Genomic DNA, 27,957 nt, shown 5'->3' on the forward strand with positions numbered 1-27,957 from the left:
TGAATTCAGCATTCAGTGGATTTAGGCTTCTCCAGATGAATTCAGTCTGGCATTGTGGTTTTGTTTATTTCAATACTTCAGAAAGTCTTGAAAAAAAAATTCTCTTTCTCTCTCTGTCAGTGCTCTCTCTAAGTAGACCAAATTTCCATACCAATTCTAGTGAGCCTGCATTTGCCAGAGCTCAGAGGAAGAGCTGGTGTGACAGGGCAGTGGCTTTGGCTGAGCAGCCCTGCTCTGCCTCCTTAAGTGCTGCCTTGGAAGCAGCCCACGCTGGGCTGGTTCTCAGGGCAGCTATTGTGCTCTGCCCTTCTTTGCAGTGGAGGAGATTGAACAGATGAACAGCCTGTTCCAGCAAAAGCAGCGCGAGCTGGTGCTGGCCGTGTCCAAAGTGGAGGAGCTCACCAGGCAACTGGAGATGCTGAAGAACGGCAGGATTGATGGTTACCATGACAACCAGTCGGCTGTAGCTGAGCTCGACCGCCTCTACAAGGAGCTGCAGGTAATGGGGGGCCAGCCTGGGACCCTCAACTCTTCTGGGCTTAAAGTTGGTTGGGTTGTTTCTTACCTTGTTGGAAAGAAATCCCGTTGCTCCTGTTCCTGCCAGGGCTGTGTGTTGCGTGACAGCCTGCATGCTGGATAGTTGTGCTGGGTTTAAGGTAAAGAGGGGAAGGAGCACACTGTCTGTACCTTTCCTTTCTGCAAGATTTGGAGTCTAACCAAAGTTTTCTCCGGAGGGAAAACATGACTTGACTTTTTAGAAGGCTTTTCTCTTTCCAACCGTTTCCTGTCCTGGATCGTGAAAGTGAATTTGTTTTTATTTTGGTTGTTTTCCCCTCCTCCCCCACTGCTTTGTGAATTTATTCAGTTGAGGAACAAACTGAACCAGGAGCAGAATGCCAAGCTGCAGCAACAGAGGGAGTGTTTGAACAAGCGCAACTTGGAGGTGGCAGTCATGGACAAGCGTGTTAATGAGCTGCGCGAGCGGCTCTGGAAGAAAAAGGCAGCTCTGCAACAGAAAGAGAATGTACCAGTAAGTGGGGGCTATTTCATAACTAAAACATTAATTCTGTGTCTTGTCTCTACAGCCTGAAGTAAAGACTTGCTTGGGGGGAAGGCTGTGGAGATGCTAGACTTGTTGTCTTTATCCATATGTAGTGGAAGTCTTGTATTATTAAAGTCCTTTTCATGGTACATTAGTGTTAACCTACTTACTCTTTACAGACAAGAGGTCTTATGTTGTTGTGGAATTCTACTTTAGATTATTTTTTTCCTATTACCACCTCAGCTTTATAATTCTCAGAGCTGTTTCAAAAAAGCACTTTTGATATTGGAATGTCATTTGCTACTTGCTCTGTTCTTTTCTACTTATTTTTTAAACTCTGTGAATGGATACTGTAGAATAAAATTCTTTATATTTTCTTCCCCCCGCCAAGGTTTCTTCAGATGGGAATTTACCACAGCCAGTGGCTTCTGCTCCAAGCCGAGTGGCAGCAGTAGGTCCTTATATCCAGTCCTCTACTATGCCACGTATTGCTTCCAGACCTGAGCTCTTGGTGAAGCCAGCATTTTCAGATGGGACACAAGCTCTGCAGGTACCTGATGGGCCACTGAAAACACAAACACTGCCCAATATGAGAGCTGGGAACAGTTCACAAGTTAAAGCTCCTGCAGGTAATAGCTTACAATTAATATTTTTTTGTCCAGACGTGTTTTGTTTCCTTACCTCACAGCTCTGTTTTGATGCTTTGTCTTTTTAAAAGCAAAGTGTTATTTGAGATGCCAGTATTGCTACTTGCCATGTTTTCTGCACCAGTGAATATATTTTAGAAGCACTGAGGTTCTGTGATTCAGTGTTAAAAATGAAGTAAATCTCTCAGTGAGCACTTTGAGTCCTCCTAGAGGAGGACTTTTCTATAATTTCTATTTTCTATAATTATTTATTTTAAAGTTCTCCTAAGAGCTATCCAACAGCATGTTTTGAGTTTTGTAGAGGCAATTCTAGTACATGCCTGGTGCCTGGATTTAAAAACTGGCAGTGCCAAGTTTTCTGATTGAGCATTTTGGAAATGACACATGGGAAGGATTAACCAACATGACAAATTTCGCAAAGGTGGTGATTGCTTGGAGCACAGAAATAGCAGTGAAGTTACTGACTTGCTGGAGAGTGAGGTTTGGCCTCTCCTCCTTGGAGAGTTAATGGAGATTTGTTGGCTTCTCTCTGTGGCTTTCTCCTCTGAGACAGTTCAGTTCAGCAAGAGAAGTCTAAAGAAACTTTTAGAGAGTTGTAAATCTCTCTTCTGTGCTGTCCTGGGAGAAGATTTCCTTTTCAGCTGGGAGAGAAGTGAAACACTGAAGCAAGAAGTGGAGACTGAGCTTGCAGAATAGTTCTGTTTATTTTCTATCTCCCTTCCTCCATATCCAATTCTGGCAGATACTGCAGTGAACGTTGCACAAAAGCAGTTCCAAGTGTCTCTTGCTGTATTGGAGAATGGAGGATTGTTTTTTTTAATTTGGTTTGCTCATCCTAGAACTTTTGGAGTGGAATTTAAGCTCTAGACCACACAAAATTTGAATTTTTGCTAGAGGAATGCATGGTGGTTAGCTATTTGAACTAAAATATCACTTATTTTTTAGCATTTGGATAAAAGGACTGCTTTCCTAAAGAGAGTTTTTGGTACTTTGTCAGAATGAAATTTTCTGCTGCTGTTTGAATTTAACATTACTTAGGTTACTTAGAATTTAGTAGAGAAAATTTGGTGAAATACTTAATAGGAGATTGCAAGCATTTTCTTAGTGGTTTTTGCAGATCTCTACTCCAGTGAATGTAAAGATCATAGATCTTTAATGCAGACCCTGTATGCACATTAAACACACAGATGAATTTTCTCCTGTTTTGGCTATCCCTGGCAGAATCTGTCTATGCTTTAAAGCATCATGTTTTTCTTTGCACAATATATCATTTTAATACTTAACATTGTATCACTTTTAGCACAGATACTCAAGGAAAGTTTCCTACTAACTGAAAAGAAGCCAATCTAGAGAAGTTTCTTTTTTGAATGCTTTAAATGCAGATGTGTGCTATAGCAAAGAGTTTTGCTGCTGCTTTTGGTGGTAGTTCTTGAACTTCATTTGCATTCTCTTTTTGAAACAAATTAAAATCTCTAATGATAGGTTTTATAGCTGTTAACCTCTATGTGATACTTTTACATTGGCTAGACCTGACTCTTACAGAAAAAAAACCTATTGTAATAAGTCAATAAAATATTGTAATAAATCAATAAAAACTAATATTCTAGCTTAATCTGTTCCACTTAATCTCTCCTAGGTTCTGTGGTCCCCAATGCAAAACCTTCCCCATCTGCTCCTGACTGGGGTAGTTCAAATACAGACAATCATATTAATCAAGGATCAACCTTGACTTCAGGAAAAGGAATTGTTACAAATGAAGGACAAGGTATGTTCTTGTGTGCTTGGCTAATCTTAAAATTTGGAGAATCTAGTTGATGATACCTCTCTTCTAAATGCCTCAGTAAATAATTGAGAATTCATTTGAAAGCACAAAAATATACCGAAGAACATTGCCATTGCTTTGCTGTCGGAAACACAAGGCAACCCCCATGGAAGGCTAATGAATTACTTTATTATACTATATTATTCTATATTATATTACATTTCATCTAAACTGATTCTGCACAAGCACCCAACTCAACTCAACTGCCCAGAATCTCGTGACCATCTGCTGACTGACAGTCTGCACACACACTTGGCCCTGATAGGCCAAGGAAACAAAACACCATCACTCTGGGTAAACAATCTCCATATTGCATTCTCCTTTGGCACAGCATAGGAGCAGTGACTGAGAGAAGAGTTGTTTTGATCATTCTTTTCTCTGCTTCTCTCACTGGTTCTCTCAGGTTCAGAGAATGTGATTCCCACACTTTGCTATGGTGTTGCAGGGTTTTTAAGAAGAAAGAAACCAAACTCACAACTTACATCAGGTGGTGAAGAAGATCCTAGTTCCTTCTTACATGCTTCTGTTGAATTTGCATAATACAGCATTTGACAGGCCCAGGGGCCCTTAGTGCAGAGATAGGATGCAAAAAGCATCCCCGGCATACACTCTGGTAAATACTGCACACAGCAGTATAGGAAAGCAGGACAACCCTGATGATGAGGAGAAATGATGAGGAGGACTCCATCTTATCAGAAGGCTAATTAATTGCTTTATTATACTATATTATTCTATATTATATTACACTATATTACACTGAATCTGCCAAGCACTTAACTGCCCAGAATCTTGTGACTGTCAGCCGACACACACACATGGGTTCAATTGGTCAGTGAATCAAAACACACCAGAATCCAATCAAGCAAATTCCTTCAGGTAAATAACCTTCCTCAGTGCATTCCACTCGTTCCAAAACACAGGAGCAGTAAGTGAGCTAAGAATTGTTTTTTCTTTCTCTGAGGTTCAGAGAATGTGAATCCCAGAAATATCTTTGGGAAGTTGTGCCTTGCATTTCTCTGTGAGGAGAAACGCGGCCGCACAGCAGGACTCTCACCCCTACAGTTGTGCCATCTCTTTTGAAAGTTGTCTCCTCTCTCTTCAACAGCAGCTGAAGGAGAGGCTCTTTTACGAGACAGAGAGAAGAAGGTGCGTCCATTCTCCATGTTTGACTCTGTGGAGCAGTCTGCTGGGCTGGGCACGCTGAGGAAGAACCAGAGCAGCGAGGATCTCCTGAGGGAGGCACAGGTATGCAGGGAGCCCTGGCTGCTGCTTTCCATCTGCCAGGCCTTACCCACAGCTCTTCTCAGAGCTCTCTGCCAGCCACATTAGAAGTAGTGAGGTCAGCTTTTTAAAGACTGCTTCTGAGAAAAAAAACCTCTTAGGCTTTTAATGGCAGTTGGTAACTCCAAATGATTCTCTGCAGTCACTGTGGTGGGAATCTATGGCTGTATTACTTGTACAAGTGTGTATTTATTCCCCCAAATATACAAGTTTGGGGTTTTTTTCAAAATCATCTAGGTACCTTTTTCACTCTTCAATGCAACAGTGTCCTTCAGATGTTTGACAGCAGTAAAACTTGCCACCTCGATTTTGGCATGAGGACAGAGTTTGATCAGATAGAGGTACACTAGCCTACAACTGGGGATGACAGGTGCTTTGTTGGAGAGCAGCCTCTTGCCAACTGAGTGTCTGATATCTCTGGAGAAATTACTCTGCTCTGTCATTGCTCCTGTTTTAGACATAGCTGTTACAGAAGAATTAAAGAGAATAGGCTCAAAGTATTTAAAAACATCAGTGATGACAAAATGTTTCAAGCAGTTTCTTCCTGTTGTAAACCTTATTACAACATTGATGCTGTAAGCCTTATTTACAGCAGTAGTAGACATAAGATACTGTGTCATACTTTGAGGCTCTTTGGTCCTTCATAGCAGAACTCCTAAATCATGTTTTACTGTTTTATCTTAATGAATTTTTTTTGTGTTTCAGACAACCAATAAAAATGTAACCAAGGTGCCACCACCTGTCCCCACTAAACCAAAACAGATAAACTTGCCTTACTTTGGTCAAGCCAGTCACCTTCAACCTGCTGATACAAAGCTGGATGGAAACCTGCAGAAGCTGCCTTTGGCTATTACAGCTGTGGGGAACAAGCAAAAACCAGTGGTACAGCAGCCTTCTCATCCTTCTCAGCAGATACAGCAAAGAATTTCAGTACCTCCTGCAGGTTCTTCCTCTAGCCAGGATCAAATTCTTCCTTCCTCCAAACAGGAGAGTCCCCCAGCAGCAGCTGTGAGACCTTTTACTCCCCAGCCATCCAAAGAGACTTCGCTGCCACCATTTCGAAAGCCTCAGACTGTGGCTGCCAGTTCCATTTACAGCATGTACACCCAACAGCAGACTCCTGGGAAGAACTTCCAGCAGGCAGTGCAGAGTGCTTTGACGAGGGCACAGACCAGAGGACCACACTTCCCAAGTGGTAAGCATGTGGCTCTCTCCCTGTCTTCTGTCTGATAAACTTCAGATGGATGTTCTTTCCACCTGGTCTCTGGGTATGAAGCTGTTCGTCAGGAGAGTTAAGTGGGTGAGGGCAGTGTAAGAATCTTGGGTGGATCTTCCATGCTGTGTAAGAGTGTTAACAAGAAGTGCAGAATGTGTGTCTTGGGTTTGCAAGATAACTAATGGTAGATCTGCTTACCAGATTGGTTCTGTTCAGTTTTTTGTCTTCTGCTTCTTTGCTCTACATAAAGAATACACAACCTGATTCACCTTTCTTTATTGTTCTCTTGAACATCTGTTGAGTATTGAGTTTTGTTCTCTTGAGTATTTGTTGTTGATCAAATACCCAACCTTGTTTCCCCTTGACCCCTCTCTGACCTGCTCCACAGTGTACGGCAAGCCCGTGATGGCAGGAGCTGGATTGCAGAACCAGCTGCCGCAGACGGACAACGTCTACTCCAACCTCCAGGGCAAGCCAGGCAGCCCAGAGCCAGAGATGGAAACAGCAGCTTCTGCTCATGAGAACCATGAACCAGAGAGGATCCCCCGTCCCCTGAGCCCCACCAAGCTGCTGCCCTTCCTGTCCAACCCCTACCGCAACCAGAGCGACGCCGACCTGGAGGCGCTGCGCAAGAAGCTCTCCAACGCGCCCCGGCCACTGAAGAAACGCAGCTCCATCACTGAGCCTGAGGGGCCCAATGGCCCCAACATCCAGAAGCTGCTCTATCAGAGGACCACTCTGGCTGCAATGGAGACTATCTCAGCTCCCTCGCATCCCTCCAAGCAGACAGCATCGGCTGCCAGTCCTGAAAGCCCAGTGGAAATCCCAAATCCTTATCTAAGCACGGAGGCAGAAAAGGAAACGGCTGCTTCCATGCCAGAAGTGGCTATTGCTGAGGAGACAGAAAGCACAGCAGCAGAGCAGAGTGAAGCTGCTCTTCCCCCTGTGCCTTTGGAGCCTGTACCTGAAGCTGTGTCAGACAGCGATGAACTCACGCAGCCCAAGCCAGAAGAGCCAAACCTAGAAGCTCCACTGCCACTGGAGGTGTACATGGAAGAATATCCTCCATACCCACCACCTCCCTATCCATCAGGGGAACCAGAGAGTTTGGGAGAGGACTCATTCAATATGAGGCCTCCTGAAGTTACTGGACAGTTTTCCTTGCCTCCTGTAAGTATTAGCTTACAACGGGGGTGCCCTGTCAATAAATCATCCCAAGTGCTGCCATAAATCCTGTGCTTTGTGTTGTAGAGCTCATGCAGATGTGGGAGAACAGTCACACAGTCTAGAAGTCTCTCTGTTGGTGTCTGTTCTGTTTGTGTGATGCTCTTATCTCCAGACAGTAATGAAAAGTCTCTCTTGTCCCTAGAATTAATGACATAATGAAAAGTTTCAAATGGAATACACAAATAGTAAAACTCTACAGAGCTGTAAAGAATCCTTCCTTCTAGAAGTCTGGCTACACTCAGATTTTACTTCCTTTTAAAGAAAAATCAAAGCTGATTTTTTTTCCTTTAAGTACAGATACAGATTTCACAAGCATTTCCCACTATTGCTAGCATGAGCTGGGGACTAATTTTCTTAATCCTGGATTGCATTTGTTTATCTGACAGTGCCTTTCTTGAAAAATACGTAGGAACAGACTTCTTTAGTTTTTATCTAAGAAACTCATTTGTAGATATCAGCTGTTTGTACTTTTTCTACTGAATGTTTCCTGAACTTCTTTGTAATCTGATTTACCATCAGCCTACTCTCAAGTTGCATCAAAATGGAGTCTCTTGGGGCTGGGAGGAGGCAGCATTTTTACTATTTTATTTTGCAAGTTTGTATCTCTGTGAGGTATGATGTTATCTCTCTGTTTCAGAACAAAAAATGCTTAATGTTTTTGGTTTCTCAAAGACATTCTTTAAAAACCTATCAAGAGTAGAGTTTTGATAACAGTTACCTGATACATGAAAGTGGTTTTTTCCTCTATCACTTCAGTGCAGAGGAGTTTAAACATTTAAATGGGCTTTTTAACCTTGTAATTTGTGCATGGAGTAGACATTTCATGTGTTCATGCTTTAAAGATTTTGTTCTTGCTCCCTTTTACAAGGAAACTTGAATGGTAGGATTTCCTGACTTGTGAGAACTCACTTCTGCTTGGTTTTGTAGTAATTCTGCAATGATGGGAAGAAACCAGCCCAACTTCTTGATTTCATATTTAAATCTGTGGGTTGTTCTGCCAGGCTCACTCTTGGAAAAGCCACTACTTTTGATATTACATACAAATCTACAGGCAGAAGAGCATTTTCATGGGAATCTCTACTTAAATATCTCCACATGCCTGCTCTTGCAGAATATGAGTCAGTTCTATTCATCTTTGCCTGGACATCTGTCAGAAATTTACATACCCTCGTGAATGGTCTTATTGCTGCTGCCCAGGCAGCTGGGCGAGCGCTGAGCTAATGTGAGTGTGTTCCCTAAAGCAGTGGGTACAGACTCAGCTATAGAAATACTTGGGAATCAGTGGCAGAATCTAGAGCAATTCTATACTCAGTTCTGTATTTTCCCAAAACCATTTTCCATCACTGTTTGCTCCTGCTAACCTCTGGTATACTTGCAAAAATGTTAGGAACTTTAGATCAGTGCTTACATTAGTGTACTTTGTGGAGTGTGCTGCTTGGTTTGTCTAACAGCTATGAGAGTTAATGGTGAAATTGTTCAAAAAACAAACAAGCATCTTTTCCTGGTCTCTGGTAGTTTTGCTACTTTGTTGGTGTTTGATCAAAGTAACTTCTGTATGAGAGCTGAACAATGACCTTGTCCAGAGATAAAGGCAGAGATCTGTCATAACATGCTTAATCTAATATATTCACAACATGTTTGGGGATTGGTAAAAAATACTATAAATTTCCTATTAGACACTTTTCTAGTTAATCATTTCTGCTGTCATTCCCAAATAAGCACTTTTGCATTCATCATCTTTCCAGGAAAAAAGTGCCTGTAACTTGTGTCACCTTTTCACAGGGGAAAAGGACAAACTTGCGTAAGACTGGCTCCGAAAGGATTGGCCATGGAATGAGAGTGAAATTCAATCCCTTGGCATTGCTTCTGGATTCATCTTTGGAGGGGGAGTTTGACCTCGTGCAGAGAATAATTTATGAGGTACAAATGCTAATTTGTAGGACAAGGAATTGCAATGCTGGTTGAAACTGGGAAGTCATAGCTTTTCTGGACTAGTGCAGAACCTAGATCTGTTCTTGAGGAGATGAAATCCTGACAGGTTCTAAGTGGTCATACTTGGAGGCTGATTTTAAGTGTGTTAAATCCACAGTGGATTTTTAGCATCAAGACTATAAATTTTCAGGACAACTTTTTCTCATTTTTTAATGTAGTGTTTCATTCCCTGTCTGGCATGTTACCAGATAATTTGGTAGGCAAAATCCATGTGAACTTTGCTCACAGTTAAATAAACATAGATCAGAAATTTATTGACAGTACTTTTAGTAAGTTATCAAGATCCTGTTTCTCTGAACCACACTGTTAAAGGGAGACTGCAAGCTTAAATATGAATCTTGGTGCAAAGTTGGTAGTGAATTAGTCTTCTTGCTCATGTCCTTCCTAGAAATACATCACAAATTCATATTTCATAATAATACTACAAGTAATTTTTGTATGAGAAGAGATGTTTATTCCAGAGAGTTTCACCTGAATGTGATTGTTCCTTTCTGGCTGGCCAGGTGGAAGATCCTAGCATGCCCAATGATGAAGGAATTACTGCTCTGCACAACGCTGTGTGTGCCGGGCACACGGAAATTGTGAAGTTCCTGGTGCAGTTTGGAGTGAATGTGAATGCTGCAGACAGTGATGGATGGTGAGACTTTCATTAAGTGCCTCCTTATGGATGTTCTCCACTAGAGTCAGGACTTGGGAGCTGCTGTAGGTCCCTCACAATGTCCCTTGCTTTTCTCCTGTGGAGCTGGCAATGAGTTTTCTTTCCAAAGTAGAGCAACAGCAGTTCTTTGTGGGGTATCATATGGTACTGTGCAGATGGGAAAATAGGGAAATTAAAACAATATTCCATGTGTGAAAAAACCATTGTAGGGGTGGACACAGTTGTCAGGAAATTGCTCTGTTTCTTTGAGATATTGAAGACCGCTTATAATGAGCTTTATGCTGAATATCCTCTGTGAGATAACCTATAACTTACTCATGCTCTGGGCAGTATCTGGCCCTGCAAACTCTCCCCAGTTCTTTGTCCAATAATCAGCCAACTTGAAACCAAAATAAAGTGGAAAACCATAACCTTCAAACAAGCTTGCAGATGATGTGTTACAAATCTTTTTTACAAATAACTAGGGAGATTATTTATGGAAGGCTAGTGCAGGGGGTAGTGATTTTACTGTTACTTCTGTTTATAACAGAAGTGCTTGAGGCCTAAAACTGAATAAAGATGTTTGTGCTCCCTCAGTCTGAGGGGTTATCACAATTACATGCACTTGTCACAAAGTCAAATCTCGAAGTAATTATCTAGATTGTAAGAGGCATGATGTCAGGAAGATTTCTGGGTGGGTTTTCAGTATTGATTAATTGTTGAATTTTTAGTGCCTTAATGAATGTTCCTAAAATGTTAATGGATTACAGAAAGGTAGAATGACTGGAAATCTGTATGGAAACTTAGCTTTAGGGCTCAAGCAACTCTCAGTAGCTCCTGTTCCTGTGAAAAGTGATTGCTCTTGACGTGCTGAGTTAGGTGTTGTGCTGGGCAGGGCTGATTGCCCAAGTCCTGCAGGCTTGGATGCTGTTTGCTCCCAGGGCTCTGTGAGCAGTGGGAGTGAAGTGCCATCCTTCTGTGCTTGCCTTGCAGGACCCCTCTGCACTGTGCAGCATCCTGCAATAACGTGCAGGTGTGCAAGTTCCTGGTGGAGTCGGGGGCAGCTGTGTTTGCCATGACCTACAGCGACATGCAGACGGCTGCGGACAAGTGCGAGGAGATGGAGGAGGGCTACACACAGTGCTCCCAGTTCCTGTATGGTGAGTGCCATCCTGAGCCCTGCAGCACCCCTGGGGCTCCCCTGCTCTCGGGTTTTGTCTTGCTGGAATGGCTCCTGAGGGATTAAAAAGTCTTTTTTGCCAGCCCCATGATCAAGGAAGAAGTTGAGATTCCTCAGCTCTGGTTTTCAAGGTTGTTTATTTTCTCTTATCTATTACATTCTTTCTGACCCACTGAGGTCTGTCCAGCAGGTTGGGTTGAGGCACACTGACCACCCTTGGGGGTGGTGTTATCTTTTTATACCAAGAACTACATGTACTTTATTTACAATAATTTTCCAATACCTATCACCTGTGTTAGACAGTCTGTCTCTACCCTAAACCAATCCAGAAGTGTCACCATCACAGCAGAAGGTAGAGGACAAGAAGAAGAAGAAGGACAGGACATGCCCAGATTTCTCTATGTTGCCTCTTGAACCCCCATTCTAAATCCCCAAAATTCTACATTTTAACCCTGTGATAAATTCACTAACATTCTACTCAAACCCTTGTGGCTTGTAAATCTTCACTGAATGAAAGTTGGTAATTTTTTCCATGGGCTAAAATCGAAGGCACAGGTGTCTTTGACTCCGTGCCAGGGTCTGGAGTCCTCCAGGGCAGCCAGAGGAATGTTCTGGGTTCTGACACCCTGCCACCTCTCACTTCATTGGTGCATGAGGAGGGGTGAGTTGCACACTCAGGTTAGGTGCCTGTGCCTCTTGGAAAGAGAGGGGTTTTCACCAGCTTCAGCAGCTTCCTGAGTTTCATCGAGATTAACTTTGTAATACTGACCCTGTGGAGGAGAGCTGAGTAACAGGAGGTTTCTTTATATTAAAAGCTTTGACTGAAACAGGTGCACTGACAGATGCACCACTCAGGTGAATCTTGCCACATGGAACTTCTTTACATGAAAACAAAAGTGGTATGGATATGTCAGTGGGCAGTTTGTAGCTGTTACCTGGTGTCTTGAAATGGGTATTTCCTAATGCGCACCTTAGAAGCAGAAAAGGTATTGCCAAGGTCCTGCCTTGATGGATGTTAGTGAGCACTGAGTTTGACTTTACCTTCCTGACTTTTTTCTTGCATTTAAAAAGAAATCCCATATTAAGTTTAGATTTTATTCAAATAGTAAGGCTACAGAGATACTATCTTTGAATGGAGAAAATGAATTCCCCCTAGGGTGTGATGAGTCTTAGGCAGTGAGGTTTTACATTACTTTACTGTATGTTTTGTGTGTAATGAGGTTTTAAATTACTTTTCTCTGTTTTGTATGCAGCTCATGTCCCCTAGGCACACACCAGCTGGTGTGTCATCTCTCTGCAAGAGGTTAGAGTAACAGCAATGTGACACAGCAGAAAAAGCTGTAAAACTGCCTTTCTGCTTTTGTGGCACAGCCGAGAGCTGAGTTTCTCTAAGCTGCTCCTAAGCCAGGAGATTTCAAAACAGTCTGTCCAGCTGTCCTCACTAAGCTTGAAAACTGTGTCTTTGGTGCCAAATATGTAGTTTTCTCTGTAAAGGGAGGAAGCCTTTTTAAGTGGCATCAAAAATTGTAGGCTAAGCAAAATTCCATTTGGTTTTGTATCCAGACTCTGAGGGAGGTCATCAACACCAAATACCCAAGGAAGGTTGTAGGATTAGATAAAAAAATACTTGTCTAATATTTTAAACTGGTTTTAACTCAGACATGAATTAAGAGATGTTATATTTGTGTTGAACAGCTCTTGAGGGATTTCTTTCAGGAATTTGTCTAATTCTTCGATTCAGATAAACTGCCCATGAGATCCTGTGGAAAGGAGGTCCATTGCCTCATTATATACAGCATGAAGAAATCAATTCTTTTTGTTTGTGGGGGTTTTTATGACTTGCCATCCAATGATTTCACTTGATACTCTGTTTTTTGTTGGGTTTGGGATCTTCTTGTGTTATGAGATACTTTTTGCTGGGTCCTGAAAGGACTGTAAGGCTTTGGCCTATTAAGTTTGGCCAGTTTTTCCAGATTAAAACCACTGAAACTATCTCTTGATGGTATTGATTGTTCAGCTACCAAAGTTCCTTATTGTTTCATCAGAAATAAGTCTTATTGCTAAGACTGGTTCTGCTTGCCTGTAGTTACTGTAAGAAATTATTCCCTGCCTAAAAGTGCTTCTGTAAAAGAAGTTTGGGAATGTGTATCTGTTTCCAGAACTGCACTAAAACCTGGCCCTCTAAACTCATTATTGAGCTAATAAACCCTGGTGTAATTCATTGTTTCACCTCATCTTTTTTGTTGCAAATGATGTCCAATATCAAGTAAGAGGTACAGGTAGGTTTAAATAAAACCAATCATCCTTTAGCATCGATTAAATTACAGGTCTGATGCTACTCAAGTATGGAAATTTTCACTTTGTTAAATGGAATGCCTGTGCTGGCTCTGTTTGCCCCACTACCCTGGTATGACTACAAACACCCCTTTAGGACACCACATGCATTGTGTGAATCTTCTTTGCCTGCTTTGATGCTCAGTGCTCAATCTTCCCTTCCCTGGGTGCAGAGCGTGGCTTTGGCCAAACCTCTGATTGTACCAAATGCAAAAGCAAGGGAAGAGTTTCTCTGAGCAGAGCTTATCATGCACTGCAAGTAATTTAATATTATGTGCTGAGCTGGTGTGCAGAAGTGAAGAAATTTGATTTGAGCAGATGTAGGTGGTAATAGATACTTTGATGAAAAGGGAAATAGAGTGCAGTGTACTCTCTGTTCCTGAAAACATCAAAACCAACCAAAAAAAAATCACAGTAAAATTCAGTATTTTAAAATAATTACCTAAGAGAAAATCAACTGGTGTACAAACTAAGATACCTTTTCCAGCTTTCTGCCCAGAGGCTGAGGAAATGGGTATGGAAAGAAGAGTATCATCTCTGGCTACAGCTGTAAAATGAGCAAGTTCTGAATAACCCTGCAGGGTGCATGTGTGTACTCCAAAACATCTTGGGCGAGAAATCATTTAACAGAATTGAGTTTCTGAAGGCAGTGTTTAAGACAAGAAAAAATATAAAAATAGTGTCAGAAATTAAGAACTGCTGAGATAAGCAAAAAGCAGCTGCAGAGTAGCAGGCAAATCTCTCAGGTTCAGGGCTGAGATGCAACTTGCTTTAAAGTTCTGAAATAAAATGACCCAGGTGGCAAATGACACCACAAGCGTCAGAATGACAGTGGTGGTCAACCCAAGCAGGTATTGCTATCTCTCTGTGACAGAAGGAGATTACTGTTGCACTAAGAGTACAGAAAGTGATTCTTGCTTATCACTTAGGTCTAGAAAGTGTGGACACAAAAATACAATCTTTTGTCAGTCCGTGCTGCTCTCCCCAATTGCCTTGTACTTTTTGAGCATGTTTAAGGAAGAAATCTGTCTGCTGGAAATAACTTCACAAAGCCACTTCTTCCAGGGCCAACTCTGAGTAGGCAGCATGGTGCCAAGTAGGTAGGAAATTTGGTTTTTTTAGCCTGGACTGTCTTCCAGTAAAAATAAAGGAGTCTTCCCTCCCGTCATCCTTTTTATTTATCTTTCCTTCTCACTTGAGCTGCTCTGTGTTTGCAATGTTGCAGGAGTGCAGGAGAAGATGGGGATCATGAACAAAGGAGTGATTTATGGGCTGTGGGATTATGAGGCTCAGAATGATGACGAGCTGTCCATGAAGGAAGGGGACTGCATGACAATCCTGCGCCGCGAGGATGAGGAGGAAATCGAGTGGTGGTGGGCACGGCTCAATGACAAGGAAGGCTACGTGCCCAGAAACCTGCTAGGGGTGAGTCCTGGCTGCTTCCAGAGCCAAAAAAATCCCACCCCTGGATATGGAGTGTACACAGCATTGTGTTCTCCTTGGATATCTTGTGTTGAGGTGCAGCTCTAAGAGAGGAGAGGAAGGAGGGGACATTCTCCATCTTTACTTAGGGAGTTGAATGCCTTGGCAGAGTGGGCTAACAGCCTCTGTTTAAGGTACTTACCCAGATTAATGGGTGCCATAGGAATGTGCCCCCTGTTGATGGAGTGACAAACCTATCCTTTGTCTCTGAAAAAAGCCCAGAAGTTTCTTTGCTCGATTAGCAAAAAAGACACCTCATAGGATCTTGCCCATTTCACCTCAAACTTAAGGATAGCCAAGGATAGGAACCAAAAAGTCCTGCTGAGCAATTTACTAGAAAAAGAAGAGAACAAAGAAATTAATGGCTTTTGTGGGGTGTTTTACTAAGAGCAAGAACCTCTTGAACCTGGCTCAGGTTTTCTCTGTAAAGAGTTTTGTTATTTTGCCTTTTATTAAAACTTTTCTGTTTCCAACACCACCACAGAAGCCATCCTGCTGATTTTATGCCTTCTAAGGTAGCTTGGGTGTGGTATGAATCTCCAAGAGCTTATGAGACCTGGCTTGAGGAGACCATATATCAGGGTGCCCAAAGGAACAACATGTATCACCACCCTGCTCTACACAGCAGGCCCTAATACCAACCTTGTCTCACCATCTTAGAGAAAAAAAACAAAACCCCAAACATGTGAATGACATGTGAATAAGGCTTTCTTGAGCATGTTTGTTACTGTCGTATTTTCTGAAAAATCCCTTTGCCCAGGATTTCTCTACTGGGAAGCTGAAAAGCCTCAGATAAAAAGGAAAACAGTATTATCTCATTTGTTTCTGCTGTGTTTTGCTGCTTTGGAATGTAGTTGGAGATTGTTTATCCAACATGTGAATTGTTTTTACTTATTGGCCAATTATGGCCAAGCTGTCTAGGACTCTGAAAAGAGAGTCACGAGTTTTCATTAGTATCTTTTAGCCTTCTGTCTGTATCCTTTCTGTGTTCTTTAGTATAGTTTAGTATAGTATTCCTTAATAGAATATAAATCATAAAATAATAAATTAGCCTTCTAAGAACATGAAGTCAAATTCATCATTCCTTCCAATGACGGGGGTCTCAGAAAATACCACACATGTTCTCAGGCACATGGGGTGATTTTAGGGCTGTCCTGTGTAGGGCCAGGAGCTGAACTCAGTCATTCCTTGGAGGGTCCATTCCAACTCAAGATATTCTATGACTTTTTGAGAATTTTCCCTGTTTCAAGAAAGTGATGTACTGGCACAAAGGGCCTTCAGAACTGAAACTTGCATGAAGGGTGAGTCATGAGTCCTTCCCTGTGTACACAGGGCACCTTTTGATCCAAGGAAATAAGCACTGCAAAAATCTAGGTTATCCTAGTGTTGGAAAACAGATTACATAGCTCAGTGAAGGCAGATCTTTGTTTTCTCCTACGCTTTTAAAATAACATTTAACTATATGCCTAAGGCCTTACATGAATGGCCTCTCCTTCTCTCATCACCTTTTGTATTGCCTTTTATTAAAAACAACACTGTACAAATAAGATACTTTCAATTATGTCCCTGTATTTCTCCTCATAGCTGAGTTGCTAGAAAATGATGGCAGATGGACACATATATAAAAACTCCATTAAGCTTTTTTTCTGCAATTCTAGTTCCCCTGGTGCTGGAGATAAGAGGTTCTCCAAGATTAACCACTGTGAATTTTAGCTGATTGATGTATGATGCTTGAAAGAGGCTGAGCCTACTTCCTCATGCAGATAATCCTTACTCTTAAACTGGTTGGTTTTTGCAGAGCAACTCTGTCTAATGCAAAATCAGTTTTCATGTCTGTATCATTTCCAGGTCAGGCCTCCACACCATGTACTGTGAAATCCTGCCTAACATACTACTCCTGCTCAGTTTTTTCCTCTCCAAAGTAAACATTTCTAAATTGAGAGCAGCTATTAGCCCTGCACAGTAAGGCTAAAATGGCAGCTTTTTGATTTTTGCCTGCCCAAGGGTGAATTGTGCATGTAGTGCTTGTTCATAAGCTTGTGCTTTGAGCCTGAGCACAGGTGTGTAGGAACACAAGGAACATCTGTGCTTCTAGGAAAAGAAAAAAAAAAGCACAAGGCAGCACAGCTTAAACTGGAGATCAAAACTTACCTCTGTAAGCACAACACAATCCCAACAGAATCTTTGGGGAACACTACACAGTATTTATTAACTGTGACACTTCTGCCACTGAAATATCCTGTGGTGATTCTCCAAAGCAATTACTGGCCTTTTAATATAGCAGCTGAATTCTAATCTGTGATTAGAATAGATCTGGTAGATTAATATATTCTTATTTTTATCATAGTTGCTTTTATCCTTTTGCAGCCAGGTGTACTGAATAAAAACAAGGATTAAATTATCTGTATCAGTGCTCTACCCTTCTTAGAGACTCCCTGGCTCCCTATGCTAGTAAGATAATACTGTCAGGTGCTGTGATACTGTAACTGGCTGACTTCGTCTCTAAGAGTGGTGAAACCACAGCAGGCTGAGAGAGATCTTGTGGTGAAGTCATTGGCCTTGTTTTAGTCCCTGACAAAAGAATGGAGTCAGAGTCTGGTTAAAGAGAAAAGGGGGCAGCTTTGAGGAGGGCTTTAGGCTGTGATGTAGACATTCTTCACTTAGAGCACAGAGGATTCATCTCTCCTAACTGGGTGAAGTGTCTCCTCTTATTTTCATATGCCAGTGGCCATGCTGTGCAGAACAGCAGCTGCTCCCTAAGCCCTTCCAGGTGGGAGCCAACAGCTTCCCAGGCAGCTTGTCTATTGTATTTGCTGGGAATGTCCCCATGAAGGCAAGAATGATGCATTTGACTCCATGTTCTCAGAAGGCTAATTAATTACTTTATAATACTGTGTTATATTAAAGAATACTATGCTAAACTAAAGAATATAGAAAAGGTACTTACTGAATGCTAAAAAGATAATAATGAAAACTCATGGCTCTCTCTCCAGAGTCCAACACAGCTTGGCCCTGATTGGCCAACAAGTCAAAACAATTAACATAAAACCAATGAAACAATCACCTGTGGGTAAACAATCTCCAAACACATTCCAAAGGAGCACAACACAGGAGAAGAAAATGGGATAAGAATTGTTTTCCTTTTCTCTGAGGCCTCTCAGCTTCCCAGGAGAAAAATCCTGGGCAAAGGGATTTTTCAGAGAATGTGAATGCCACACTTGTCCCTGTTGTGTGCTGTCCCAAGCTGTGTCCTGTCAGTTTTCCCCTGCACCCCTGTGTATGTGACCAGCACATGGCCCAGGGGCCACAGGCTGGCAGGGACCAGTTTCCTGCTGGGCAGGTCATTCCTGGAACTGGCTATCCACCCTCCACTCTCTAAAGCTCCTCCACTTCCATAGTCCTTCTGCAGACAGATGTTTCCAGCTTGCCCAAAGCTATATTGCCATAAAAGCTGATAGGTGAGAGAAGGCAAACCAGACTTCACCTCTCTGGTCCCATTTATAAAACAGGGAACAATCCTACAGTTCACTGCACACAGAAATCTCTTGACTTAAAAGGCCCCGTGCTTTTCCTGGCCCACCCATCTGGGTAGAGCTGAAAGTACTCAATTATGTGCTGTTCAATACCTTCCTTTTGTACTGACACAATTAGTATTTTTTTAAGCTTGCCTAAGACTGCTAAATTCATATTTATCAGTGCCCTGGGTGGTTTTTATAACCATGCTTTTGCTACTATGGGTTACATTAGAATTGTAGCACCAAAGACAGGGGAGTTTTGTTCCTTTATTTTTCTTTTAAAAAAAGTAACCTTTTAAAGTACTAAAATTTTAAACCTCATTTCTGTTTTACCCTCAGCTGTATCCAAGGATTAAACCTAGACAAAGAAGCTTGGCATGAAATAGTACAGAAGCCAGATTCTTGAAGTACTAATCATGGATAACTTACAGGAAAAAAGAGTCCATTTTGTGTTGGTTCCAATATCATGAGACTTATTTCAATGACAATGTAATTTGAAAGCTATGAAAAATGTGCTCTGAAAACAAATGAAGGATTGATGCATTAGCAAATGGATGAGGGCATTGTACAAGATGAAATAATGCTTACAAGCAAATGAAATTCTGCTGCCTTTGGTTAAATCAAGCCATTTTGTTCAAGTACCCACCCAGCTGTCTTCAAACATGGCAGAAGAGAGTTTCACATCTTTTCTGCATTAAATACAAGGACCTTTTGAAATTGCCATTGAAGGAATCATCATGAAACAGACAACTTGGCTTTGTCCAAATTTATCCCGAGGCTTTTTCCAGATGGGAGAAATTGAAGTATGTGCACAGCACCCAACTGCGTATTGCTGGAAGCAGAATGTTTGTTAAAAGAAGCTAAAAAAACTGAAGTGCATCTGAAGAGTGACAACCACCTGAGCAATCCATTAAGCAATAAGTTTTAAAAAAGCTGTAGCATTTTAGAAATTTTATGTATTCAAAATATCATGTGCTGTAACAGAACTGTAGTTTTAGATTCCTCTTTTTACAAAGAGCCTCATGTATTTATTGTATTTTGTACTTTGAAGACTAAGTGTAGAAACTTTCTGTAGTCCTTGACAATGTAATTGTTTTTACTTGTTTACTTCACCATTAAACTTTTGTCTCCTCTTAAGCTTTAACTCTGGATATTTTAATAGTGATTTTTATTAGAAATGTTACTAGGAAGACACACTGTTGTTGTACATTGCACTAACTTTCAGCTGCTTTCTGAATTAAACTGAACCCCTCCTCCCCCAGCCATTCAAGGTAGGTTTTCTGCATTTAAAATTGAGCTGAATCTGTTAGTGACACATGGTTAAACTTCAAAGCTAAGGGACATACTCAAGGAAAAAAACCCAACTTGGCACAAGTATTTTCCAAATAAAGCCTTTCCTATAGAGCTATCCTTTCTATCTCTCTATTTGGCAACAATTTGATACTGAACAGTATTTAACAGAGGAGCAAATAATTCCTTAAGGGTATTTAGAAAGTGCCTTACCCTACTAGGTAAGTCCTACTGCTTTCTGAAAAGGTGCCCATAAGGAAGAAATAGTTTCTAAGGAAGAAATTTCCCCACAGTTCCTCAGGTGGTGAAGCTAAAGGCAGCAGCATTGAGTGTGGGGTATATAGTATCAGTTACCTATCTTAGGAACCTTTGGCTGTTCAAGCATTAATCTTTAAAAGTATCAGCTTATCTAACATTTCATTAACTGCCACACATCCACAATCAGCTCCAGCATGCTAGTTTTCCCCTTTGAAGGGCAGCAACTTTTGTTCCTCAAAGCAAAAGGCTCTGCCCGTGCACTGTGATGATCTATCTCTAAGAAAAAAACCAAAAAGTGCTTCTTTTCAGCAGAAATAACAGTCTGGTAAATTTTATTTCTACTACTTTTTTTTAAAATTTAAATACTTGTATTGCGAAGGAAGATAAATAAGATACAGGAACTCAAGATGTCACCTGAAAGCATGGACTTTCTCTTAGAAAAATCTTGTTGCCAACAGCCTCCTGCTCCAGGCACATGAATGCTCACTTTGGTCAAAGATGTACTTGCTACTCAAATTCTTTAAAGAATATTTAACTAGGATAGTGCTGGGGCTTGGAACCCCTATCTTTGAGTACAGGTGTTTAGATATGCATTACTATCTCTTTACTAACTTCAAATATGCAGGATGTTGTTCAAAAAGCACTTTTTAAAACCAGATTGTCAAGCTATAATGAGCTTTTCTTCCTGAAGTCCTGTAAAATGCCTTAAATACAAAGATATTAGCAAAGCAGTGTTTTCAAAACTTGCACTGAGGATTAATACTAAATTAAAGCCTTTGTCCAGAGGCTGTATGGTAGTAGGCACAGACTGTCAAACTCATAAAAATGAGGTTGCAGGTTCTTCTGTGGAAGTAGAATGCTTTTCTTCTTGCAATTGCATGCAAAATCTGCTTGCTTTGTGTAAGTTAAGGCATATTCATGTTTGCATATTACTTGTATGTAGCTTGATTATCTTCACCTGACCATGCTCTTGTTGAGGTCTCAGGCTGATACCAGTGGCTCAAATGACAGTGAAGCACAGCCACTGTAACAAGAGAGAGAGGAAAACAAGGTTGAATTTAATTAAAAGACCTGTAGCAAGCATGCATAGTTGCATTTCTAGCACAAAGTCAGCCTGTTGTTACCGAAGTAATTTTAGGCTCTTTCCTGAAAGATTTAAATTTATATTTCACTTAAATCACAGTTTTGGGATTCTCAAGTTCAGAAATAAGTTATGTTCAGGTAATAAGCAAGTCAGACACACGTAGGAGGGTACTTTTCTCCAAACTTAGTCCTTTCTATAGGGCACACATGAAAGGCAGAAAGAAGCAGACATGAGCAAGACCTTCACTCTTGCCTACACAGCTGCACCTACATTTTGGTCTGTTGACAGAAAAAGCAGGGAAGAAGCCAAAATTCCTGCCAGCAAAGGGATAAAGGGCTTCTGGTGCAAGTAACTGTGTCTGTTAGAGAATATGTTGTGATGTAGGTACATTTTTAAAAGGTAACCTCTCTGAGGCTGCTTATGAGTACACAAGGTAGATAAATCCAGCACAAATGTGAGTACTTATAAATGTGAGCCCTCAAAAAAAATGAAAACAAATCTTTTAGAGCTTAATGAACTTACATTAACAAGGTTCAATTCTATTGTCCCACTCTTCTCAGTATCCAGTTTTCTAAACATTTCTGTGGTTGGAGAGAGATAACAGACAAGGGTAAATACAGGAACTAATTTGAAAGTCTTCCCTTTCTTTGCACTTCAGGATCAATAAGGAATTTAGTCCCAGAATCTAAAACTTGACAATGGCCTACACCCCAAAGCAGACAAAGTCATTGTGCAGGAGCAAGACTGAACATTTTTAATTGCTGTCTAGTATTTTTTAATTTTTTAATCGATACAGAGTTGTTTGCAGGGAAGACCGTCTGTGGTTCAGCAACCTGGCCTAAAAGACTGATTCCTGGATCTAGGAGAAGCCAGATTAATATCTCAGGTTTGAATTTGTCTGAGCACCTTATCCTGGGCTTCATGGACAGTTTTCCTGCTGGATTCCCAGGGCAGCAGAGCCTGCCTGGTTACTGAGGGTGCACTTACTGAACAAGGTTTCGAGCCGAATCAAACAGCGCACAAAGTTGTCAAAGTCAATGACGAGATCCTCATCAGCAAAACGAGCCACAATGACCTGATGTAACTGGCAGTTCAGTTTGAACCCTGGAAATACAATGCCAAGGATTTAAAAGACTCTTACAGAATATTAAAGACTATTTCCAAAGAGTAAACAAAGGTACAAAATGAAATGCCTGATCCTGCGTGGTGGCAGGAGGGGAAGGCTCCAGAGTGCCCAAAATTTGGTAATTTAAGATGGGACTGTATGGCTCTGAACATCTCTCAACCCTGCTTGAAACTGATGGAATCCTAGAAGAGAAGAGACAGATCAATATAAATACCTGCTGTTTCCAGTGCCCTCCTCATCTCATACGAGTTCATGGTACCCGATCGATCCACATCAATTTCTCTGTAAATTTTCTGCAAAACACAAAACCCAAAGGGAAACCTTGACAATAATGCAGAGCGTGGTTTGGCCTCTGGCAGAAGCGAAACATTTTGAAATGCAGCCCTTAAAGCACTTTGCAACATTGATCTGAAGGGACTTGGTACTTACATCCATTTCTTCTAAAAGTGAATTTAAAAAGTAAGTTTTTTTAATGCAGTAGCCAGAGCAGATAAAGACGAAACCTGGGGGACTATAGACAGACAGTCCCTGCTCTGGGAAAGGTGACTGTGCACATTGTATGGCACAGATCAGTCTACAGCCACTTCTAAGTGTGATTGTTCTCTCAAAGGGGTTGTGCTTTACCTGGTATTTCTGAATCTTTGTCCAGAGGGTGTGGAACTCCTTCAATCCCAGTTTGCCACTCCCATCATTCTTCTCTGAGTTAAGGAAGTTTGTTCAGAGGGGAGAAAAAGGGGTTTCCTCTCCCTCTGCTGGGTTTACCTGCATGGGCAGTTATGACTTTAAAACAATTACAAACAGAAGAAGGATTCAAGTCCTCTCTGAAAGACTCGTCCTCTCCCCAGGACTCATCCTGTTGAATGCACAATTGTTGTCCAAACTATCTTTCTAAATCATTAAGATCATTAATTTAAATCATGACCAGCTCACAAGTTCTTTCTGCACCCCTGCTGCAGGTCTCTGTCTTTCCACTACAAGTATGAACGAGCCAGGATGATTCCATTTTGTTCTGCACAGTGGGTTCAACACCTGCAGTTACTGGAGCACAAGTCCTGGGTCTGGGTTGTAAACAGGAAAAGCCACAGCCAAGCCTGCTATTTGGAGACCTTCAGCTCCTGAGCAAACAGCTAACAAAAGAACCTGGGCATGGCACTGCTCCCAACACCTGCCATGGAATGCCTATGGACTGCTGTATTTTACACCAAATTACAGAAAAGTATCACCTTGTGCTGGTAATTTTCCCTTTTTCCAACTCTGCAATTCAACTCCCACTGCACAGAGAAGCTGAACACAACTATTCTTAGACCTCATCCTTCATCCTACATTTCTGCCTGTATTGTTGGAGTAAAAGCTCCTAAAATCCTGCATACTCTCTGCTTCCTGTGTGGCATGTCAAAACAAAACACTGTATTTGTGTCCCTCATTTTCCATTTGCTAAGTCCCCTAAGTGGCTTTGTGATGCTCTTACCAACTCCAGCCACATAACAGAGAGGTGAAACAACCAAGGCCACCATGCTGAGAGCCTTTTCCCAGCACAAACATCACTTTGTCCCCAGCTAAACCAGAACACCCAACAACTGGGAAGGCTTCCAAGCAGACTTTGTTTGATAATGGATTTTCCCATTGCCTGGGATAACACCCCTCTGAACAACAATGACAAAGGAGTGGCCTTCCCAGAGGAATCAGGGTAAAGCCAGCTTCTCCACCTCAGGAGCCATTAGTACACCAGGATGGACCCACCAGGGAGCAGGGGCAGCTGCCCTGCTTCAGCACAGGAAGGGGAATGTCATCTAGGAAGAGCTTTAAAGGATACATCTAACAGGTCAACCATTATTTTGCATGTCTCAATACTAAAGCCATCAGATTTAATATCTTGGCCTGTAAAGAAAGAGCAAAAGACAGGATTACCACTGCATGCTGTACCACAGCACCTTCCTAAATAGCTCATGAGCTCTCCAGCCAGCTTTTATTTGCTTCCAGTGGTGCCATCCTTGGAGCTGGGATGTGTCCCTAAGCAAACAGCCTGAGTAGTCTGGTTTGTAGGCGTGCTGCAGGAGCAAGAGACAGAGACAAAAGCTTTGCTACTCTGTCTGCCTGCAAAGTGGACTTCTGTGGGCAACGTGGACTCGCAGCTTATGAAGATCAGCAGGAGGTGGCTTCATGAAAGGCTGAAGATGAAGCCAAGCTTGATAGCCAGCAACAGCCCATTGCTGGTTACTGGCTGCTGCACTCAGACATACACCACAGCCCTGACCACCTGCTAAGATTTCACTCTGGAAATTAAAGAGACACTTATTTCTCCAAGCATTTGTTTCTTCAGCACTGTTTAGCAGGAAGGAAAATAATGCAGAACCAAGCTGGGAATCTCTTCACAGAAACAGAAGCCCAGAGTTTCAATGTTTCTCCTCCTCCTTAGGGACACCCCAGACCATCGGCTGAGCTACTGCTTGAAGCACTCCTGGGTGGTTCAATACTAAAACAGCAGCAATATCTCTCTTGATTATTATCATGGATTATTCAAATCCATCCCTCTTCCTGGCAGCCAATTCCCAGTGGCAGATGCTGGGAAAAAAGACACCCATCTGCACCCTGCCAAAGCACACAGCTTGTGAGACACCTTCTGGGCTGGCACAGCCCCAGCGTTTCTGCAGCCCTCTGAAGCAGCAGAGAGAGCACATGGTCATGGCCATGAGGAGAACCAAGCAGCAGGTCTGGGGCAGAGCCCAGGCTCTGACCCTACCCAGGTCAGCAGTGCCCTCTGTGCCCCCATGGCCACTGTGGAAACCTGCTGGTGGCATCTGAAGCTGCTGGTGGAGGAAGGCACTCACGTTTAGCCAGGATTTTATTCAAGATGCTGCGCAGTTCAAAGGCAGAGATCTCTGCATCCTGTGGAAAAGAGGAACAAATTTCTCACCCTGAGCTCCTTTGGGTAAGCTGGCCAATTTCTAACACTCCTTCGAGTTCAGCTCCTTTGAATGGAAGCAAGTGGGAAGCTCTCCCCACCTCCCATTCCCAGGAGCTTCACCAGTTCCCAGAGATTTGTGGCATTCACATTCTCTGAAAAATCCCTTCGCCCAGGATTTTTCTCCTGGAAAGCTGAGAAGCCTCAGAGAAAAAGGAAAACATTTCTTACCTCGTTTACTTTTCCTGTGTTTTGCTCCTTTGGAATGTGTTTGGAGATTGTTTCATTGGATTCTGATGTGAGTGGTTTTGACTCTTTGGCCAATCAGGGTCAAGCTGTGTCGGGACTCTGGAAGGAGTCACGAGTTTTCATTATTATCTTTTTAGCCTTCTGTAAGTATCCTCTCTGTATTCTTTACTATAGTTTAGTTTAGTATTCTTTAATATAATATAGTATCATAAAATGATAAATTAGCCTTCTGAGAACATGGAGTCAGATTGATCATTCCTCCCTGCCACGGGGATCCCTGCAAATCCAATAGAGATTAGCACACCCAGCAGCAAGTGTGCCCTAGGCAAGAGCAGCCTGGGGAGAAGCCCAGCCATATGCTCTGCCCAGGGACAGAATTTGGGCCCTGCAGAGATAAAAGTTGAGCCCACAGTTCAAAAGGAGCAGAGATTGTTCACCAGGAGTGCTCAGAAATCCTCTGTGGGAGCCTGCACAGGTTGGGTGCACAATTGTGTGCAGGCAACCCACCTGCAATTGGGTGCAGGTGGGTTGACTGCACAGGTTCTGGGATGCACAGTTGTGCTCACACTTGAGAGCTGACCCTGCACAAGAACTAAACTCTGTCTTGGGGTAGGCATCTCTCTTACCCACTTATTGTATTTGCTGGGTCCCTCACAGCAGGAAGGAATGATGAATCTGACTCCATGTTCTCAGAAGGCTAATTTATTATTTTATGATACTATATTATATTGAAGATTATTATACTAAACTATACTAAAGAATACAGAAAGGATACTTACAGAAGGCTAAAAAGATAATAATGAAAACTCGTGACTCTTTCCAGAGTCTCGACACAGCTTGGCCCTGATTGGCCAAAGAGTCAAACAACTCACACCAGAATCCAGTGAAACAATCACCTGTGAGTAAACAAACTCCAAACACATTCCAAAGGAGCAAAACACAGGAGAAGCAAATGAGATAAGATTTGTTTTCCTTTTCTCAGAGGCTTCTCAGCTTTCCAGGAGAGAAATCCTGGCCAAAGGGATTTTTCATAAAATGTGAAGGTGACACCCACTCACCAGGATGCCAGTAACATATTACCAGAAAAATACTCACATTTCCTGCTAGCTGCCCAAAAAGCTTTTTAAAGCTGGGTTCGATGTCATCTTCACTGATCTCAGTCTAAAAAACAGAAACAGAGAATGTCAAACGGGGAAAGTTTCTGCCTGAGAAACACTTAATGCAATTCCTTGCCCTTAGTGAAAAATTCAACTGGCAAGGTTGAAGGTACAAAGTAGTTTTTAGAATGCTTTTATTCAGTTTTATTTTCAGGAGCACCTCAAAATACTGGCAATTGTAAATGCTGGAAAAAAACACCCACTACACATGGGGTAGCTGCATTAGTAGGCAAAGCATCCCCAGCTCCAGCAAGACTAAACATATGGTGAGCCACTAGTTACTCCTGGAACAGCATTACATGCAGAAAGGGCCCTGCTGCTGGAAGCTGCACTCCTGGAGTCCTGGACAACAAAGGGAATTTCCTGTGGCTCCAGTTAACTCTTGAGATGTACCTCTGCCTGGGAAGTCCAAGTTCTAGATAAAGGACAACCCTTGTTTCCATTATATTCCTGAGGATATTTCCATTTGCTTGACATTCAGATATGGATATTGAAAGATCTTTTCCCATTTTCCCATAGTGAGACAACATTTCTTGATAATGCCTATAGAGAACATCACCCTGCACAGGGAACAGGCACTCCAACCCCTCCCTTACAACAAAATTATCTAAATTGACAACATTTCATTTGATGTACCTCATCAAAATTGCCTTCAATTTCATCATCTATCACCCTAGAAAGAGAAAGAAATCAATATTAAAATCAAAACAAGTCATGTTTATGATGCTTTTCCTTCAAGCTTCAGTTAAAGAGAGGTTTTTTAAAATATGGAAATAACAATGAGCATTCAAAAAAATTACTGGATTAATTAGCTGTGGACACAGCACAGCACAAAGTTGCATTTTGCCAGCTGTGGCAACAAGAGTTTGAAAAGACACTACAAATTGTAGTGCCACAGACAGGATTTTGGGGCTCACACAACCCTTTGGGTCTTTTTTTGCCTACTTAGCACAGGACCAGGTTCTTGGGGACAAATCAAACTTTGTCTAGTCCTTTCTTCTTTAAAACAGCAAAAAAGTGAGAGCCCTAAAGTAATTCTGATGTGTCTCATGCTGAGGGAGCACCAGACCTACAGATGGTACCCAAGAACTCCTAAGGGCCGATCAAAATGTGAATAATGGATTATTCAATCCAACAAACACCCCGGGTTTCCCACTGCTGCAGGAATATGCAGCAAAATATTACAGGACAGAGGAAGGTTTCTGCTTGCTTTGAATCAGGGTAACTCAATCCAAAAGAGCCCACAGCCCTTCCTCAGGCTTTAGCCCAGCTGCTCTTCAAGATGTGACATGTCTAAGCCTTTTAATTTTAATTAAATAGGAATTGGGATAACAAAAGCAATAATAAAAAAAATATAATAATCTCCCCCCCGTGCCCACTGCTGTAATATGGTCACCACAAGCTACCTACGTGGAGTTTGCATTTTTTTCAGAGAAGACCCTGAGGCAGAAGTCTCCATTCTTGTCGGGCTCAAAGGTGGAGGGCACGATGATGTATTCCCCTGCAGGCAGCTTGG

General features: G+C 42.0%; 2 protein-coding genes across 2 annotated transcripts in view; one reads left to right on the top strand and one right to left on the bottom strand.

Annotated features, from left to right (window-relative positions):
• TP53BP2 (tumor protein p53 binding protein 2) overlaps positions 1-19,519 on the top strand; it is a 35,632-nt gene extending 16,113 nt beyond the window's left edge. Inside the window, exons 6-17 of the mRNA XM_031061961.1 lie at positions 318-499; positions 866-1,030; positions 1,434-1,671; positions 3,326-3,454; positions 4,617-4,756; positions 5,498-5,987; positions 6,397-7,178; positions 9,018-9,155; positions 9,731-9,864; positions 10,858-11,024; positions 14,604-14,803; positions 18,715-19,519. Coding sequence (XP_030917821.1) covers positions 318-499; positions 866-1,030; positions 1,434-1,671; positions 3,326-3,454; positions 4,617-4,756; positions 5,498-5,987; positions 6,397-7,178; positions 9,018-9,155; positions 9,731-9,864; positions 10,858-11,024; positions 14,604-14,803; positions 18,715-18,756 — 2,807 coding nt within the window. The 3' untranslated portion in view covers positions 18,757-19,519. The remainder of the gene's footprint in view (positions 1-317; positions 500-865; positions 1,031-1,433; positions 1,672-3,325; positions 3,455-4,616; positions 4,757-5,497; positions 5,988-6,396; positions 7,179-9,017; positions 9,156-9,730; positions 9,865-10,857; positions 11,025-14,603; positions 14,804-18,714) is intronic.
• A 719-nt stretch (positions 19,520-20,238) lies between these two features.
• Positions 20,239-27,957, bottom strand: part of CAPN2 (calpain 2) — a 23,979-nt gene continuing 16,260 nt past the window's right edge. The window contains 10 exon segments of the mRNA XM_005427040.3: positions 20,239-20,947; positions 21,530-21,588; positions 21,995-22,111; positions 22,348-22,426; positions 22,758-22,826; positions 23,947-24,011; positions 24,962-25,019; positions 26,380-26,445; positions 27,078-27,114; positions 27,852-27,957. The exon segment at positions 27,852-27,957 is cut by the window's right edge and continues 7 nt beyond it. Coding sequence (XP_005427097.2) covers positions 20,924-20,947; positions 21,530-21,588; positions 21,995-22,111; positions 22,348-22,426; positions 22,758-22,826; positions 23,947-24,011; positions 24,962-25,019; positions 26,380-26,445; positions 27,078-27,114; positions 27,852-27,957 — 680 coding nt within the window. The 3' untranslated portion in view covers positions 20,239-20,923.

The sequence above is a fragment of the Geospiza fortis genome, unplaced genomic scaffold, assembly GCF_000277835.1.
Source record: "Geospiza fortis unplaced genomic scaffold, GeoFor_1.0 scaffold88, whole genome shotgun sequence".
Taxonomy (NCBI): domain Eukaryota; kingdom Metazoa; phylum Chordata; class Aves; order Passeriformes; family Thraupidae; genus Geospiza; species Geospiza fortis.